At 41.3% G+C, this 19328-nt stretch overlaps 1 protein-coding gene across 1 annotated transcript in view; it reads left to right on the top strand.

Annotated features, from left to right (window-relative positions):
* The first annotated feature begins 1700 nt into the window (after positions 1–1700).
* Positions 1701–19328, top strand: part of ATP8B4 (ATPase phospholipid transporting 8B4 (putative)) — a 236005-nt gene continuing 218377 nt past the window's right edge. The window contains exons 1-2 of the mRNA XM_056135410.1: positions 1701–1779; positions 4955–5023. Coding sequence (XP_055991385.1) covers positions 4996–5023 — 28 coding nt within the window. The 5' untranslated portion in view covers positions 1701–1779; positions 4955–4995. The remainder of the gene's footprint in view (positions 1780–4954; positions 5024–19328) is intronic.

The raw sequence follows: 19328 nt of genomic DNA, 5'->3' as shown, positions 1-19328 counted from the left end.
AGAAGAGAACTGCAAAGTCTCTAGAAGAGAAAAGCACTCAGAGATGAGGAATAAAAAGGGTGGAAGAATAGTACCAAGTAACAGATGAAGGGCAGGAGGTCCTCACTAGGGCTGAACTTGGGAGCGGGGTCTGGATGATGCTCTTGGGTCCTTTTCTGCCTTGGAGTTCTTAGAATTGGAGAGAACCCACAGCTTGAGGACTGATGAAAGTGGAGAATCCTGCCGATGGGCACCCTCCAGGTCCTCCTGAGACTCTGTAAAGAAGATGGACAGGAGGGGCTTACCCGGTCGTGGCCTGCACAGAGAAAGTCTGCCAAGAAGCTGCCTAGGCTTTTTTTTGCTTCTGTTGCTCCTAACGCTCCATCACTGTATTTGACCCTTTGTCCCTTTCTTGCCCACTCCCTGATTCTTCTGCCTTTCTGCCTCTACTGCTTATTTTCTCTCTTTTTTTAAAAAAATTTTTCAGATGGTTGAGTAGGGACTACAGCAGCACTGCTCAGGGGCTATTCCTGGTTCTGTGCTCAGGAGTGAGCCCGAGAGGTGCTTAGGAGATGGTGCCGTGTGGGTGTGCTCATTGGGATGGGCTCAGTGCAAAGCAAAGCTTTAAGCTCTGAATTTTCTCTCCTGATCATCCATCTTTCTCTTTCTCTGCTGCTACTCCCTGAGGACCTCCACTGGAAGGCCATCTCTTCAGGTGTCACGGTGCATACATGAACATCTCTTTAATTTTACTGAAGCACTTGTTGATGTTGTTTTGGTCACTGTCCTCATTCCATCCTAATGTTTGTACAGAGGCACAAAGAAAGCTTGGAGTGCTGCCTTTGAGATTATTCATATCCGATGTGCCTTGTGTGTCCCCATCTCCGACCTCCCCTCCAGATAGCTTCTGAGCTTTAACAAGCCTGTTTGCTTCAGATTCTGTGATGAGTTAGTGGAAAAAAGCAGAAATTCAATGTCAGGCTGTTCGGTTCCAAAGGACAAATTTTAGTTACCACATCCTGTCACCCCTTGTGCTGGTCAACAGCCTGTCCCCTTGAAGGCCTCTTGGGGAGCTGACCCTGTTCCTGTAGATTGGACATCCTTCAGCAGCATCCCCCAGACAGATTTCTTTCTGGGGCAGACAAATATTTGTTTAAGACATGATACCAAAAAAGAATGCAAATTTGTTCATTTAAAATGTCTACTCTTTTTGGCGGTGGGTGCAAAGTCAGAACATTGATGCACGAAAATGTCATTGAAAGAGTGGTCAAACATGGTGCTTCAATAAAAATTGGAAACAACAATAAAATAAAATAATAGGGGTATGTAACTGCCAGGAAGATCCCAAAGGTTCATTTTAGCAGACCTGGCCGGTGTAGCTCTTTCCTTCAGGGTAGACATGTATGGGAAAGTGAGCTATTATCAGCAGGTTGCATGGTGATTGTGGAATTGGAGCAGGGGGAATTAATTCTAATAGCTTGATTGTGGAATGGTCTCAGAGTATTAGAGGGAATCTCCATTTTTATCCTCTGCTTACACCTGCACCTTGGAGCACTTTTATAGTACCCATTTTCACTGTAAGGAGAGAAGTCCTTGTAGAACCATTGTCTGAATGAAATCCTTTTTTCTGCACACATCTATTTAAGATATTCTTTGCCAGTTGGATGCCTTTTCTTTCACTTAATTTTGTTTATTCTGTTTCTTTAGGCTGCCACGGATCCAAAAGATCAATAAAAGATGATTTGTTCTTTCACTCCAGCAACCTTTAGAGGTGTATCCACTGTCAGCTGGAATATTTTGGTAAGTTGATAAATATGAAAGATTGAAAGAATTAAAACTTACTTCCTCAAAGTTACACAATAATACAAATTATTACAATATTATGAAACTTCCACTTATATGCCTTGAAAGCTGCTGTTGCAAAGAAAAAATTTGAACTAGAGGAAACATAGACCAGAGTTTTCTATTTTATATTTATGTCTTAGTAAAATGATAAGGTCACGAGTAAGATCACAATTTTCATAACTATTACAGGAATATTATCTAATTCATTCAGGAACAATTATATTATCAAGCTAGATAAATCATGAATAAATAATATTTTTTCATAAAAGAAAAAATGCTAAGATAAAAATGGACTCATTCAATGTTTTCAATAGAAAATATTTCAAAGACACTCTAGAGGATATTAGAAAAATTAAAAACTATAAAATAGCTCTATGCCTTCAAGATAATTATAACAAGAGAATATGGCTCTATGCTTAGTACTGAGTTTTTAAAGTTGTGCTTGCAGGAGGATTTAAAATAAGAGAGGGAAAGTGTTGCATGAATATTTTCTCAAGTTTTCTTTATAGACAAATGTATTTAGGCTCTTGTTTGGTGCGGTTCATCTGTTAATACTAATCACTCAAACCAGTCTGGGGAAAAGAAGAATAAGTTGGCTGGTGGCCAATAGTCTTATTAACTTCCCAAGAGACTGAATTTCTTTCTTCTGCCTGCATTCTCATTGCCACCTGTCAGGGTATAGAGTCCCTTTTTGTCATCGTAGATGAAGAATCCTTCCTTTTGCCTGCTCCAGGGACTTTGAACCCAGGAAAACAGAACATGCTCACTTAGTCTCCAGAGAGTGTTTTCAAGACCTAACAAGTTAGTTGACTTAGCACTTGTTGATGAGTCGCAACCCTTTGACCAGATGAGGCTGTCAGATGCTGATGTTAATTGCCAATGAATCCACTTACCTTTTGTCCTTCGGTCATTTTGTATTTGTTGTTGTAACTATTATTTATTATTATTTTTATTTTGGAACATAGAATGTTCTTCTTTATGGGAACCCATGTTTGTCCTCCTTATACCTCAAAAATCCTTTTTGTGATTTTTCTTTTATGATAAAAGTGCCTTTTCTTGTTATCCTTCCTCCAAATTTGCAAATTTTCAAGTGAGAAGCAACTGAGTTGAAGCTAGAGTATAGACCCGGGAGGGTACACAGAGGAACAGTGCGACCGAGGAGTGTGATTAGTGATCAGGCTAGAAAGAGCAGCAGGGATCAGGCTGAGGAGGGCCAGAAGAGTCACGGTGGAATCCCATGTTTTCTAAGGTGAATGACAGGTGATGACTGGAGAGTTTCAGCTGGACTGTGACATGATGCCTTTTTACCTTTCATAAAGACGACATTGACTGCAATGCGGGCCTTTGTATTTGAGTGGCCAGAACTGCAGCAGGAAACTTAACTGGCAGGAACGAAGGGGAAAGCAGGATCTGGATCTGCAGCATGTCCCAGAGGCAATAATGTTCCCTGGGCTGGTCTGGGAGGAGAGAGAGAGGGGAGGAGGGGTTGCTTGTGGAAGCCCTGGTGGCAGATGGCAGAAGGTGTGCAGGGAGGAACAGATAATTATTGGGTGGGTTATATTTGACAACCTGCCCTGCTTCTAGAACTCCCAGCAGCATCACCTGCAACCTTCTTGTTTTGGTTTCATTGGTTTGGGTTACCTGTTCCTAGAAAAGCAGTGGAGTTTTTGGGGCTGGAGCGAGAACACAGTGGGGAGGGCATTTGCCTTGCAAGCAGCTGACCTGGGTTTGATTCCCAGCATCCTATACGGTCGCCTGAGCACCACCAGGAGAAATTCCTGAGTGCATGAGCCAGGAGTAACCCCTGAGCATTGTCGGGTGTGACCCCAAAAGAAAAAAAATAAATTTAAAAAAAAAGAAAAGCGGTGGCGTCTAAGTGTCAGTGACAATAGTCTTTTCACTAACTGTTAAGTCAGAGGTAGCTGTGCCTCTGCCGATCACTGCTTTACCTGGAGGGGGCTGGTGGGAACACACACATGGATGACTCAGGGAAAGTGGCTGATGGTAGGAGTTGATTCTGAGAGATCGGATGGGGAGCAGTGGGTGCAGATGGACTTCCTCTGTGTTTTCCCTTTTTTGTCACAACTAAGCCATGTGCATTTTTCTTCCCTTCCTCTGGTCTCTGTATGACTGACCAACTTCTTCTTTGTGAGTGCTTACTGCATCCTACTTCTCTGAGAAGAGAACCAACCAGTCATTTCTCTTTTGCACTGCAAGAGTGTGCCTCTTTCTGCCTGCGATGTGTTTGCAAAGTTGTTTGAACCCATGCCCATGGTCTGTTGGATTGCAGATGCTTGAAATCATTTGTTCATCCCATTCATTTATTCTCTATAAATATTTTATTGAGTTTAACATTAAAAGGGAATTGGTCCACCTATGGAGAAAAAGCAAAAGATAATAATGATGTTATATTGGCTTTTTGTACCAGGAATAGATTAGGAATAGATTAGATGCATGAGAAGGCATTGAGGAAAAGAATTTAATTGTGTTTTGTTTGAGCCTGACCAATAATTTCCTCACCTGCAAAGTTCCTGTAGCTTAGCAATGATTCCCTGTGCTGCCTTGGAGTAGGGAACACTGAATGAGCTTGAGAACAAGGCAGATATTGGAGATTTAGTTTTTTATTTTTTAAAATAAACTACCAAGCAGGGCTCAGGGAGTCTGGCAGTCATTTCTAACCATACTTGTCCAACTGGGCCCGATGGTTCAATATGTTGTCTCTGAGATACCATGTTGCTTGGGTCTGGTGGTGCCGTGGACCTCCAGGGTTCTACCTCGTGGTGGTGATGGGGGCTCATGCAGTCTGGGAATCAGAGTCAGGGCCTGGAGTGTACCAGGCATGCACTATAGTTCTTTGAGCTACTCTCTTTGACCCTGACTCAGATTTGATGCCAAATGAGATGGCATACATGTGCTTCCCTCAAATATTTTCAGATCACTTTTGTAATGTAAATGAGTTTTTGTGTAGAACTAATGTTATCTGATTAGAGTTAAGTCTGGCAAACAGAAATTATTATCTTATTTTGTCAACCATCTAGATTTGACTAGGAAGAAACTTAAAAGACCAAAGCTTGTAGGTAATGAGCATTTTTCAAATACTAATGTATGCTTTTTCTGTTTTCCTAATTAGATTGCTGGTTGATACCTAGGGATAAATTATCAGGAGCAATAATGTTCTGCAGTAAAAAGAAATCACTTGGTAAGTAAGTACTGAGTTCTTCACATTACATAAAGAAAATATGGTTTTAAAATATTTCTTTTTCTTGGGGCTGGAGCAATAATACAGAGGGTAGGGTACTTGCCTTACACATGACTGGCCTGGGTTCAATCCCAGACACTGCATATGGGAAAAATAAAAGTTTTTTTTTTAATGGAGGGATGCTTTATTATTTATTTATATATGGTGTTGAGGATCAAACTCAGGACCTTACTCATGCCAGGGCCTCACAATACCACCAGACAAGAGAGATACATTATATTATATAATAAAACATACAATATTACAGAGGAATACATTATATTATATAATAAAACATAATATTACATATATTACATACTTTATAATACGCATTTTGTTACAAAAATGTATAAATCTTTATGTTTGGGAGTGCTACAGCTGCATGGAACCCAGATCAGCTACATGCAAGGGAAGTGTCTTACCTGCTGTACCAGCTCTTTGGTCCCAGAATATTATATTTTGAAACTGTAATATTACTAATACTATCAGTAGCAAAGTACACAACCAAGTAGCAAATGAACAAAGATTATTTCTCATATATGACTTTGTTTTTAAATGTGATGTACAATGTAATATTTCTTTTGAAGGAAAAATAACACCTTCCTCCCACCCCCTAGCAATGTTCAGGGGTCTCTGGGCCATGCCTCATGATACTTGACCAATAACATCAATGGTTCGATGCTTGAGCTCGCTGAGTGATACTACTTATACCCAGCAGTTCTGGGACCCTCTGGAACTATATCTGGCTGATATATCAGAGTGTGGAGTTCTGGGCACTGACCTTGGGACCTGAACATAAAAATCCTATAACTCAATCCTTTGAGCTATCCTCCTGCACCCCACCATCCTAGGCGAACCTATCTAAGTGTTCAGTTTGTTTGATACTTGTGACTACCCAGGTGATTGTCATCCCAGTACAAGAACTAGAGCACTTTTGGTCACCTTAGAGTGTTCCCATGTACTCCTTTCCACTCATTCTCTCTGCATTTCACTCAGCCAATTTTTGATTTCTATCAGATAGTTTTGCATGTTTTGAAGTTCATATAAATGAAATATCATGCCATATATCTTTTCAAACCTTTGTTCTTCTGTTAGGCATACTTTTTGACATATGTTTGTGCAATTGCACATATTAATAATTTGCTTTCTATTTTTCCTTTCAAGGCAGTTTCTGTTGTATGACCACATGAATTTTTTTCTTTTCTTCTTTTGAGTAGCACCCAGTGAATTACAGGGCTTACTCCTGTCTCTGCACTCAGGAATTATTCCTGGTGGTGCTCAGGGGGATCAAATGGGATGCCAGGGATCCAACTTGGGTCAGCGGCGTGCAAGGCAAATGTTCTACCCACTGTACTACTGTTCCCACCCCCTACATGGCATTTAAAACTCATATATGGGAAACAAAAGTCTGGATTCATTTGATATTTGGTTGAGTAGTTGATCTGACTGGATAGTATTAGTAATATTACACTTTTAAAAATATAATATCTTGGGGCCAAAGAACTGGTATAGCAGGTAAGATACTTCCCTTACATGTAGCTGACCTGGGTTCCATGCAGCTGCCCTGGTTTGATGGTTCTCTGAGCACTGACAGGAATGATCCTTGATGTCAGAGCTAGGAGTAAGCCCTGAGCACAATCATTTAATCATTTATGGCCTCCAAACCATGTGTGTGTGTGTGTGTGTGTAATATCCTTATCAGAAAAGAGTACTTATCTTTACTCTTCTAGTTAATCAGGGACAGTCGTGTAAAAAATATTTTTTTAAGGGACAGAGAGATAGTAGAGTGAGTAGGGTGTTTGCCTTGCATACGGCCAGCCTGGGTTTGGTCCCTGGCAACCCATATGGTCCCCTGCGCACTGCCAGAAGTAATTCCTGAGTGCAAAGCCAGGAGTAACCCCTGAGCATCGCCAAATGTGGCCCCAAAACAAAAAGTTATTTAAAAAATGTTTGGGCACCATGGTTTAGGAACTTTTATAGTTTGAAAATGCATGAACAATTCCAACACCACACCCTCTACCCTTATATCCACTTCGCTACACCATTGTCCCAGTGTCTCTCACTCACCCTCCTCACCCCTATGGAAAATTCCTACTGAAGACAAATTCTCACCAGTTTCTGTTGCCTTTGGGAATTTGTTATTTCACTATTCTGTTTCTTCATATCCTTCATAAAAAGGAGATAATTTTGGTCAGGGAAGTTTGTTATAATGTTTTCTTTTCTTGAATTTTCTTATTTTTGTGAAACAAGATAGTTTTTATTGAACAAAATTTACTTAAAAGGGCATGAGGGGAGAGAAAAAGAGGAGTAGTGTTCAGGACAGAATACTGGCTTTTCCAAAGTGTAAGAAGCAGGCAAGCAAAGATAAGCATGCAAAAGAGAACATGGGCTTGTGAGAGCAAGCTGCTATACCTTTTTCTTTCAATGGATGAGCGATGGTACAGTGGGTAGGGTGTTTGCCTTGCCCGTGGTCAATCCGGCTTTGGTTCCCAGCATCCCATATGGTCCCCTGAGCACCACCAGGAGAAATTCCTGAGTGCAAATCCTGGAGTAACCCTGTGCATTGCCGCGTGTGACCCAAAAAGCTAAAAAACAAAAACCAGAAAACAAAAAACATTCAACTTATTATTGCTTTTCCTTTCATTTTGACCGTGGACTTTTAAGAAACCAACTAGATTAGAGTGCATTCAACTAACTTTCCTTCTATTAGTATTTCTGACAGGTGGTTAACTGACTTAGGTTCGAAACAGGCAATTATTTCATGGTACAGTCTGTTCCCTTGTTGCACACTTATTCATTGCAACATTCAGCCACATAATGAGTTGAAATATATCTCGGCATAGGTCCCACCCACAGGCCATTAGTTATACCCTCTGGAGGCAATACTTTTGTATTCCCAATGCCTGTCTAAGTAAGAGTCTAGAATTAGTGTTCATAGTTTTTTTTTCTTCTTCAAATGAAATGATTGCTTTTTAAAAAATCAAATCAAGGAAGTAATTGTAATAGGATTATGCTAAGTACAGCTTTCAACAGAATGTATTATTGAAGGGTTTTTGATATGCTGGGTCTCTTAAGAGACTGTACATGCATGTATGTAAAAGTAAGCATTTTTAGCAAATAAAAATGAGAAAATGGAAGTCAAGACAATTGAGCAATTGAGATATATTGCACCGTGTTGCACAATTTTAGAGGAATCCAATAATAGCACCTTATATTAACACATTTGTGTATATTTATTCAATGTGTATTCCCAAATGGAATTAAGCTGTACACCATTTGGAAACCTGCTCTTTAGATATATTACCACAACCATCGAGACATTTCGTGTCTTTAAACTTTTTTTTTTTCTGTAATCTTATTCCTTTCAAATTTTCCATTAACTTGTTTTGAAAATGTTTGCTTTTGCAGGAAAATGGAAAGAATCATAAAAGACAATAAATACTTTACCCTTTACTTTACCATTTTGTTTCCTCTCCCCCTTTTTCTTCCCTCTCCTTTTTGTCATCTAGCTTCATGTTCAAATTAGTCCCACTTTCTTCAAGATCTAAAATATTCCAGCTGATGGACTAAAATGTTACAAACACTGTGATTACATTTTATTTTTATTTGTTCTTTGCAATTCATTCTTCCTGTATAGCTTGTGATGGGAAGTCCAAAGACAAATTTTATTTTATTTTTATTTTACTTTTTGGTAACATTTTATTTTTTGAGTAATACATATTTTCTGGTGGGGGCAATTCTTTACCAATTAACAAATAGCGTTTTCAAAAATCTGTCCCATCTTTATAAAAGGTTTGCATTAAGGCTATCACATAACAAGGCAGGTAGGCAGATGATAGAAACAGCTGTACAAATACATGCATCAAGGCAAGTATTTCTTAACTACCTATGGTGCTCTCTAAAAATATGTGTGTGTGTGTGTGTGTGTGTGTGTGTGTGTGTATGTGTGTGTGTAATCAAAGGTGGGAGAAGGAATTGGAATAGTGTTGGTCAGTATTTGTGGTGTTCAGGGAAGCATATAGTGCCAAGGATTGAATATGGGTGTCTTACATGCAAAGTGTGTCTTTGTGTCTTGTGCGCTCTGAGCTCTCTCTCCAGGCCCTAAAATGAAGACATTACAAATGTTAAGGAGAGATCAAGGATGGAGGGCCACACTCCGTTGTTCAGGGTCATTATCTGCTCTGTGCTCAAGCGGCAGTATAAAAAATGTATTTTTAAAATCTGTATTAAAATGTGGTGGTGCAGAATCAAACCATGGTTGGCTATATACAATGTAAGCACCTTCACCCTTGTTTTATCTCTGATGCCAAAATGAAGGCTTCTAAGGGAAAATATTTCTTTGAATGTTACAGCATGCATATGTTTTCTTCTATTAATATCTCCATCACTAAAGCCAATTATGTGTAAAAATCTGATTCAGAGTTCTTCTTAGCTAAAAAGTGCCACGTATAATGTCAAGTATTTTCACATGTTAGCTGGGTTAACTTTAATAACAACAAAGACCAATTTTAATTTGATTATAATTTTTCCAGTGCAGGAATGGATGATTTTACTTTATTAAAATGGATGATTTTACTTTATTAAGAAATGGATTTACTTTATTAAAGTGGCACTGTAGCACTGTCCTCCCGTTGTTTATCGATTTGCTTGAGCGGGCACCAGTAACATCTCCATTGTGAGACTTGTTGTTACTGTGTTTGGTATATCGAATATGCCATCGGGAGATTGCCAGGCTTTGCCATGCAGGCGGGATATTCTTGGTAGCTTGCCGGGCTGTCCAGGAGGGATGGAGGAATCAAACCTGGGTCGGCTGTGTGCAAGACAAATGCCCTACCCACTGTGCTATCGCTTCAGCCCCTTTATTAAAATAGTCAAAATAAATTTGAAAAGATGTTGAACTTGATGGGGGTATTCACCACATGAAGGTCAATATCTGAGAGACAGGAGTTGATGCAAGTAAAGAGGTGTATTCAGGGGCTAACAGTCTGAGAAGAGAAGAGAGTGGGCAATATTAGAGTGCTCTAGGCTGCATAAGGGTTAAGGTGTTTGCCTTAAATTTTACTAATGCTGGTGTCAGTCCTGGGAACAGTCTCAATATTGCATATGTCCACCAAGTACCACCAAAAATGATCTCTGAACACAGTCAGGAGTAAGTCCTGAGAACTTCCAGGGGCAGCCCAAGAGTCCTTCCTTAGCTGAAAATGTGCCATGAATAATGTCAAGTATTTTCACATGTCAGCTGGTTTAACTTTAATAATCGCCACTCTTTAAAAAAATTAGAATTGTCAACCTTGGGAAAAGCTACTTACATGATGTTTCCTTTGTATCTGAGCTGAAACCAATATACTAGGGGTGGTATTACTGTAACAAGCTTGTTCTCTATATGCACATTTTCAAATATTGGCATGTGTGTGTGCAATTTCTGTAAAATTAAACAAAGTTTATTATATGTAGTATTGAGAAATGTTAATAGATACTCTTTAGGATTATAGGTCATCAATTCTCCTTGGCTTATATGTTGATGAAACTTAAATATTCTAAATCTAATTTCCATTTGTGATGGTTGAATTTTTCACAAGCTAGATTTTGGTTCTGGATTGGAAACCTTGTGTCTCCTCTAACATCCACATACTCCTTGTGCTTCTGGTATGGTCGCCATACCAGAAATCCAGTTGCCACATGATGTTGGGTTCTGCACCTTCATGTAATATTACAGGTTGTGTCTACTTAGAAACATGAGTATTCCTGAGAAGTATTCCTACTCGAGGTGATCATCAGTTCCTTAACTCGCTATAAAAGCAACCGTGTATACCATAAATATAGACATCATTAACCACAAACTCATATATTTTCAACAGCCCCTCTTTTGTCTGGATTTCAGTGCTATCTGATAGGAGACAAAGTTGATGGGTGGAAGGACATTCAAGTGGAAACTAAAATACTATTAATCTTTATGGCATAAATATTTGACTTCTATAAATCAAAGCAAAAAAACTGACCATAACCAATCATACCAACATATTTCTAGTGCAAGTGAGGAGTTGAAACTTAGGCTTTATTAGCTTTCCAAAAAGTCTGCCTTTGGCTGCTATGTGAAGTGAGAGAGGCAATGAGGCTGGTGTGTGACTCTCATATAGAGAACTGACTTCTCTCCTTGGAACCTACTCTACAAGTTACTCTACAAATTACAAGTTAAAAGGAACTTTGCAGGTGTGATTAAGTTAAGGATCTTAGATGGGAGGTTCTTTTGGATTATTGGATGCCATCCAATTTATACTCACGGGTCTTTATAAGAGGGAGGCAGGAGAGTCAGAGATGAGCCGCTGAGGCCAGTGTCCTTATGAAGGAAGCATGAGCTAAGGGATATGGGAAGCTTCTTGTAAAGGTACAGAACACATCCTCCTCTAGAGCCTTCAGTGGAACTCAGCTCTGCTAAACTGTCATTGTCACTGTCTTCCCGTTGTTCATCGATTTGCTTGAGTGGGCCCAGTAACGTTTCCATTTTGAGACTTCTTGTTACTGTGTTTGGCATATTGAATACATCACGGGTAGTTTGCCAGGGTTTGCCCTGTGGGCGAGATACTCTTGGTAGCTTGCCAGGCTCTCCGAGACGGGTGAAGGAATTGAACTCGGGTTGGCCATGTTGGCTGCATGCAAGGCAAACAGCCTACCTGCTGTGCTATCGCTCCAGGCTCTGCTGAACACCTTACTTTTATTTTATTTTATTTTATTAGTGAAATACCATGAGGTACAGTTGTAGACTTACAAACTTTTGTGCTTGGGTTCACTTATACAATGATCAAGTACCCATCCCTCTACCAGTGCCCATTCTCTACCACCAATGAAACCAGTAGCCCTCCCTCCCCCACCATCCCTCCCACCCCTCCCCACCTCTGTGGCAGGGCATTCCCTTTTGCTCTCTCTTTCCTTAGGGTGTTGTGGTTTGCAATAGAGGTATTGAGTGGCCATAGTGCTCGGTCTATATTCTACTTTCAGCATGCATCTCACATCCTGAGCTAGTCCTCCAAACACCCTTTACTTGGTGTTCCCTTCTCTATCTGAGCTGCCTTTCCCCCCAGTATGTGCTGCTGGCTTCTAAGCCCTGGAGCAGACCTCCTGGTACTTATCTCACTATTCTTGGGTGTTCCTCTTCCATTCTGTTACTTTATATTCCCCAGATGAGTGCAGTCTTTCTATGTCTGCCCCTCTCTTTCTGACTCATTTCACTTAGCATGATACTTTCCATGTAGAACCACATGTTTGCAAATTTCATGACTTCATCATTTCTAACAGCTGCGCAGTATTTCATTGTATAGATGTACCAAAGTTTCTTTAACCAGTCATCTGTTCTTGGGTACTCGGGTTTCTTTCCCCCAGATTTTGGCTATTGTGAACAGTGCAGCAATGAACAAACAAGTCAAGATGTCATTTCGACTATACTTTTTTGCCTCTCTGGGATATATTCCCAGTAGGGCCAAATGGGAGCTCTATTTCTAATTTTTTGAGGATCGTCCATACTGCTTTTCGAAAGGGCTGAACTAGTCAGCATTCCCACCAGCAACGAAGGAAAGTCCCTTTCTGGCCACATCCACGCCAACACTGGTTTCTTTTGTTCTTTTGGATATGGGCCAGTCTCTGTGGTGTGAGATGATATCTCATTGTTGTTCTGATCTGCATCTCCCTGATGATTGTGATGTAGAGCATTTTCTCATGTGCCTTTTTGCCATTCATATTTCTTCTTTGAGAAATTTTCTGTTCATTTTGTAGCCCCATTTTTTGATGGGGTTGGATGTTTTCTTCTTGTGGAGTTCAACCAGTGCTTTATATATCCTCAATACTGACCCCTTATTGGATGGGTATTGGGTGAATATCCTTTCCCATTCTGTAGATTGTCTTTGTATTTTGGTCACTGTATCTTTTGTGGTGCAGAAGCTTCTTAGTTTAATATAATTCCATTTGTTTAATCTCTGTTTCCACTTGGTTGGTCAGTGGCATGTCATCTTTGAAGATATCATTCACCTCAATATTGTAGAGGGTTTTTCCGACCTTGTCTTCAATCTACCTCATGAATTCTGGTCTTATGTTGAGGTCTTTAATCTATTTTGATCTGACTTTTGTGCATGGTGTTAAGTCGAGGTCTAAGCCCATTTGTTTTGCATGTGGTTGTCCAGTTATGCCAGAACCATTTGTTAAAGAGGCTTTCCTTGCTCCACTTCACATTTCTTGCTCCCTTATCAAAGATTAGATGTTCATACATTTGGGGTTGTGTGTAGGGATATTCCACCCTGTTCCATTTGTCTGTGGCTCTGCCTTTGTTCCAGTACCATGCTGTTTTAATTGTTTCCGCTTTGTAGTAGAGTTTGAGGTTGGGGAGGGTGATGCCTTCCATCGTCTTTTTCCAAAGAATTGTTTTAGCTATTCATGAGCGTTTGTTGTTCCAAATGAATTTTAGGAGTGCTTGATCCATTTCTTTGAAGAATTTCATGGGTATTCGTATAGGGATCACATTGAGTCTGTGTAGTGCCTTGAGAAGTATTGTCATTTTGACAATGTTAATTCTTCCTATTTATGAGCAGGGGATATGTTTCCATTTCCTCATGTCCTCTTTTATTCCATGGAGTTGACTTTTGTAGATTTCTTTGTAGAGGTGCTTTACCTCCTTAGTCAGGCTGATTCCAACGTAGTTGATTTTCTGGGGCAGGGTTGCGAACGGGATTGCTTTTTTCAAGACTTTTTCCTCTGTCTCATTATTTGCGCATAGGAATGCCATGGAATTTTGGGTATTGATTTTATAGCCTGAGGCTTTACTGTACAAGTCTATTGTTTCTAGGAATTTCTTGGTAGAGGCTTTAGGATTCTCTAGATATAGTATCATATCATCTGCGAACAGTGAGAGCTTGATTTCTTCCTTTCCTATCTGGATGCCCTTAGTATCTTTTTCTTGTCTAACTGCTATTGCAAGTACTTCCAGTACTATATTGAACAGAAGTGGGGAGAGTGGGCTTCCTTGTCTTGTCCCTGATCTTAGAGGAATGGCCCTTAGTTTTTCCCCATTGAGGATAATGCTTGCCGTGGGTTTGTCGTAGATGGCTTTGACTATCTTGAGGAAAGTTCCTTCTAAGCCCATTTTGGTGAGAATTTTCATCATAAACGGGTGTTGGATCTAGTCAAATGCTTTCTCTGCATCTATTGATATGATTATATGGTTTTTATCTTTACTTTTGTCGATATGATGGATTATGTTGACTAATTTTGAATGTTAAACCATCCTTGCATCCCCGATATGAATCCCACTTGATTGTGGTGTGTGATCTTTTTGATGAGTTGTTGTATTCTATTTGCTAATATTTTGTTGAGGATCCTTGCATTCATGTTTATCAGAGATATTGCCCTGTAACTTTCTCTGTTAGTGGTGTCTTTGTTTGCTTTTGGTATTAGGGAGATATGTGCCTCCTAGAAGCTGTTTGGGAGAGTTCCTGTTTTTTCAATTTCCTGGAAAAGCTTTTTTTTTTATGTAGGAGTACTGCAATTTATTCAGCCACTGATTAGCTGATTGAATTGGGCACGAACTCCACCTTACATTTTTTTCATTTTTTATAATTTTATTTATTGAATCACCGTGAGAACAGTTACAAAGCTTTCGTGTCTAAGTCTTAGTCATACAATGAAACACCCCAACCTTCACCAGTGCCCATTCTCCACCCCCAACAACCCCAGTATATCCCCATCCCACATCCTTCTCCTATCTGTGGGGCTGATGATTTCCACATTACTCTCTCTCTACTTTGATCACATTCAATATTTTGACACCAGGCCCACCATTATTATTCGAGATTTTACTCCAACACTCAAATCTGCTGAAAAGGCAACAGTAGACAGTTTGTTTTCTGTTGCTGGTTATAAATAACATATAATGTCGCATGGCTGCAGTAGTGACCCTGTGATTTTGAAATTCCGAAATTTTAACACTTAAACCTGGAGAGATTTCTGCCAAAATCTGCTGGGTTCTGAGATTTGTTCCTGAGTCTCTGGGATCATGGCCCTTAAGCAGCTTGATCAGGAGCCAGAGAGGCTGTTTGTGGGCGATGACTTGGGGTCTCTTTGGGGTGGGGAGGAAAAAACCGGCTCCACCCCCATCCAGTGAGGCCCTACATGTTTTGTCACTGTGGTGGCATCTGCAGGATGGTGGCCATAAAGCCACCGAGGGGGAACAGGTGGAGGGACAGCACTCTTTCCCCGCTGGGGTGGCCTGGCAACAGTAACCTACTGCGGGTTCTGGATGCATTTCTGCCAAAAGCTGCTGGATTTTGAGATTTGTTTCTGAGTCTCTGGGATCAGGGCTGTTAAGCAGCTTGATAAAGAGCCAGAGAGGCCGTTCATGGGCGATGCCTTGTGGTCTTGTTGGGGTGGGGAGGAAAGGACCGGCTCCACACCCATCCCTTGAGGCCCTGCGTGTCTTGTCACTGTGGGCCCAAACCTGTCTGTCCTCTGGAGGATGGTGGCCATTGGGCTGCCAGTGGGAATAGGCCAAGGCACAAAACCTATTCCCACCCGGGTTGGCCCAGCACCGGTAACCTACTTGCAGGGACTGGACACATTTCTGCCAAAAGCCGTTGGGTTTCGAGATTTGTTTCTGAGTCTCTGGGATAATGGCCATTACGCAGTTCAATCAGGACCCAGAGAGGCCATGCCTCCAATTATATAGCTGAGCTGGAGGTGTTTTGTGGGTGTGTTTCCCACATACCTAACTTTTGGCAGTTTACTTTCTTGGTAAACTTTGCCCCAAGTTTTTGGGGTCTGGCCAAAGGCACAGCAGCAATTTTGGGGTATCTAGAAGTCTGAAGGAGCCATCAGGCTGCTGATGCACTCGCCTCACAGGTACAGATTGAACTGCTGGCGACACCGTATCTCCTTTCTGGAAAAGCTTGAGGAGAACTGGCAACAGGTCTTCTTTAAATGTTGGAAAAATCCGCTAGTGAATCTATCTGGGCCTGGGCTTTTGTTTTTGGGAAGACTTTTGATTATGGATTCGATTTCATTGATATTGATAGGTCTTTTCAGATATTCCAAGTCTTCTTGGCTCAGACTTGGGAGATTGTAGGAATCCAGAAATTTATCCATTTCTTCTAGGTTCTCTTGTTTCGTGACATACAGACTCTCAAAGTAGTCTCTGATGATCTTTAGAATTTCATTGGTTTCTGTTGTGATGTCCCCTTTTCATTTCTGATTCAGTTTATTAGGCTTCTCTCTCTCTCTCTTTCTTTGTAAGTCTTGTTAGTGGTTTATCAATTTTGTTTATTTTCTCAAAGAATAAGCTTTTGGTTTCATTGACCTTTCGGATTGTTTTTTTGGGTTTCTATGTCCTTAATTTCTGCTCTATGTTTTTTCTTTTTATTTCCTTCGGCTGCTTTTGGGTTCTTTTTCTAAGATCTTGAGCTGTGAAGTAAAATTATCTATGTAGGCCCTTTATTCCTTCCTGAAGAATGCTTGCAAAGCTATATACTTTCCCCTTAACATGGCGGTAGCTGCACCCCATAGATTCTGGTAGCTCTTGTCTTCATTCTCATTTGTTTCCAGGTATCTTTTGATTTCTTCCTTGACTTCCTTCTTGACCCACTCATTGTTCAACATTGAGTTGTTTAATTTCGAGGGAACACTTTAACTTTAGCTCTGCCATATTTGTTTTCAGATTTCTGACTTCCAGAGCAAGATGTGGTTTGTTTAAGCCTCTAAATTTACAGTAATTTTTTAGAAGAGCAATAGGAAATGATTACAGTTCTATAAGCATTCTCTGGCAGCTCTTCTGCAGACAGCCTACAGGGACCAGGGAGAAAGCAGGGGGGCAGAGGAAGGCAATGCAGTGACCTGAGACAGAAGTGATGTGGGTTGGAACTGCAATGGGAAGAGGAGGGGATGAGGAGTGGCTAGGTTTCATTTTCTGCCAGAGATTCTGGCTCCATTGTTTCTTTAAAAAGGGCATGATCTGAATGCTCCACAAGCAGGTAAATGAAGTGGGTCTCCTACTTTTGCTTTTGATGAGCTCACATTTGCTCTGATATCCTGTAAAACCGGGGGGGGGGGGGGGGGCGGGGGGAGCTGCAGACATCCTTGTGCAAAGACTATGTTTCACTTCATTCAGGTGGCAAAGGACCTCTGAAAAATTTCTTATCTTTGTAAAGTATCTGCAGCCTGGCTTGGATACAGTGCTTGGCAAAACAATTTACAATACTCTCCAGTTTGTCTGTTGTGACATAGATTACCTCTAGGGCTGCTGCCTGGGGTTTAGCAGAGGTAACCTTTTGAGCACCTATCAAGGCTCCTCTTTTCTTTCTCTGGTTTTTCATACCCATTGTGGCCTCCTCCTTTGCTTCTTGGCTGTGCAGAGTTTTGTGGGCACGACCACCCTTTTCAGGCCATCTCTATCTTGTTTGTTTTTCTTTCACTGCCTAGAATAGACCCGTGTCCCAAAGAGTGCAGTGAATATTTTTGGAATAAATCTCTCTGTCCTGGTTCCAGAAGTTTTGCTTACCATTTAGATTGTAGGTCTCAGACGCAGAAACCAATATGTACTTAAGAAACTCAATTTATAACTCAAAACAACAAGCACAAACTTTGAAAAACTGCTTCCTGGAACGCCCTCAGGTGCAAAGCAGATAAGATACCTTGGATTTCCTTCTCATTTGCTTTCTCTTCTTGAGTGTTTTTCCTTCCTCCTCCTCCTCTTCCTCCTCCTCCTCTTCCTCCTCCTCCTCTTCCTCCTCCTCCTCTTCCTCCTCCTCCTCTTCCTCCTCCTCCTCCTCCTCTTCTTTCTTCTTCTTCTTCTTCTTCTTCTTCTTCTTCTTCTTCTTCTTCTTCTTCTTCTTCTTCTTCTTCTTCTTCTTTCCTCCTCCTCCTCCTCCTCCTCCTCCTCCTCCTCCTCCTCCTCCTCCTCCTCCTCCTTCTCCTCCTCCTTCTCCTTCTCCTCCTACCTCCTCTTCCTCCTCCTCGTCCTACTCCTCCTCCTTTTTTGGGAGGCCACACCTGACATTACTCAGGGGTTACTCCTGGCACTGCACTCAGGGATCACTCCTGGCAGTGGTCAGATCATCATGTGATATTCCAGGGATTTGAACCTAGGTCTACTGTATACAAGGCAAACACCCTATCCACTGTAATATCTCTTGAGCCCAAACTCACTCATCTTGAGAGGTGGTTTGCTTCCTATGAATGACTCAAGTATGGCTCATTAGAAAATTACCTGGGTTCCATCTTCTTTAAGATGCCTGCGACCCATAGGGTTATAACTGTATTCTTCCCCACCCTCTCTCATTTTCATGGGGGAGGAGGGGTGCTACAGAAAGACATAGCTATTTCTGTCTCTACAGAGAGCATTCTGAGCACTACCCATGCCATAAAAATGCAATTTTACCATAGACAATCAGATTACAAATGATGTGGATAAGTAACACTCTAGAACTGGGCACACACGAGGTAGGTTTCCAAGAAAGCAGACCGTTTTGAACAAGAATTTGGGAGCAGGTTCGCAGCAAGGACAGAGTTGCCCAAATATTCCATGGAGAGGGCAGACTAGTTCTCAGAAAGGCCTCCAGGGTGAAACAGAGAAGCCGGAAGCTGTGGAATGTAAGCGGTCACGGGGTCACAAGGTTAACGGGAGGGGGCGGGAGGGGGCGTGTGATCTGGGGCACATCCTGGAGTATTGCTTTCAGTGAGAGATGCCTCTTCTTTTCTCCTTGACCCCTGGACACACACACAAACCCATGTGCATTTTCTCAGTCCTCTTTTGTTTGGTTTTGGGGCCACATCCAAAAGTTCTCAGGGACAACTGACAGCTTACATGCTCTGCAGTTTCTCTGAGTGGTGCTTGGGAATTGCATGCAGTGCCAGGGATGGAACTCAGGACCTCCGGCATGCAAAGCATGAACTCCAGCCTACTGAGTGCTTTCTACAGCTTGCTTAGTCATTTTTCATATAATATCATCTATCATCTTCACACATCCAGAATCTCTTTCAAGCTTCATTATTATTATTATTATTATTGCTGCTTTTTTTTTGGGTCACACCAGGTGATGCACAGGGCTTACTTCTGGCTCACGCACTCAGAAATTACTCATGGCAGTGCTCGGGGGACCATATGGGATGCTGGGAATCAAACCCGGGTCGGCAGCGTGCAAGGCAAACACAGTACCTGCTGTGCTACCGCTCCACTCCTTCTTTCAAGCTTCTTTAAGTAGGAATTCAGTGTTTAAATTCTGACTCTACTGTGTGA

This window comes from Sorex fumeus, unplaced genomic scaffold, assembly GCF_029834395.1.
Source record: "Sorex fumeus unplaced genomic scaffold, SorFum_2.1 ptg000111l, whole genome shotgun sequence".
Lineage (NCBI taxonomy): Eukaryota > Metazoa > Chordata > Mammalia > Eulipotyphla > Soricidae > Sorex > Sorex fumeus.
This window is presented reverse-complemented; position numbering and strand designations above follow the sequence as displayed.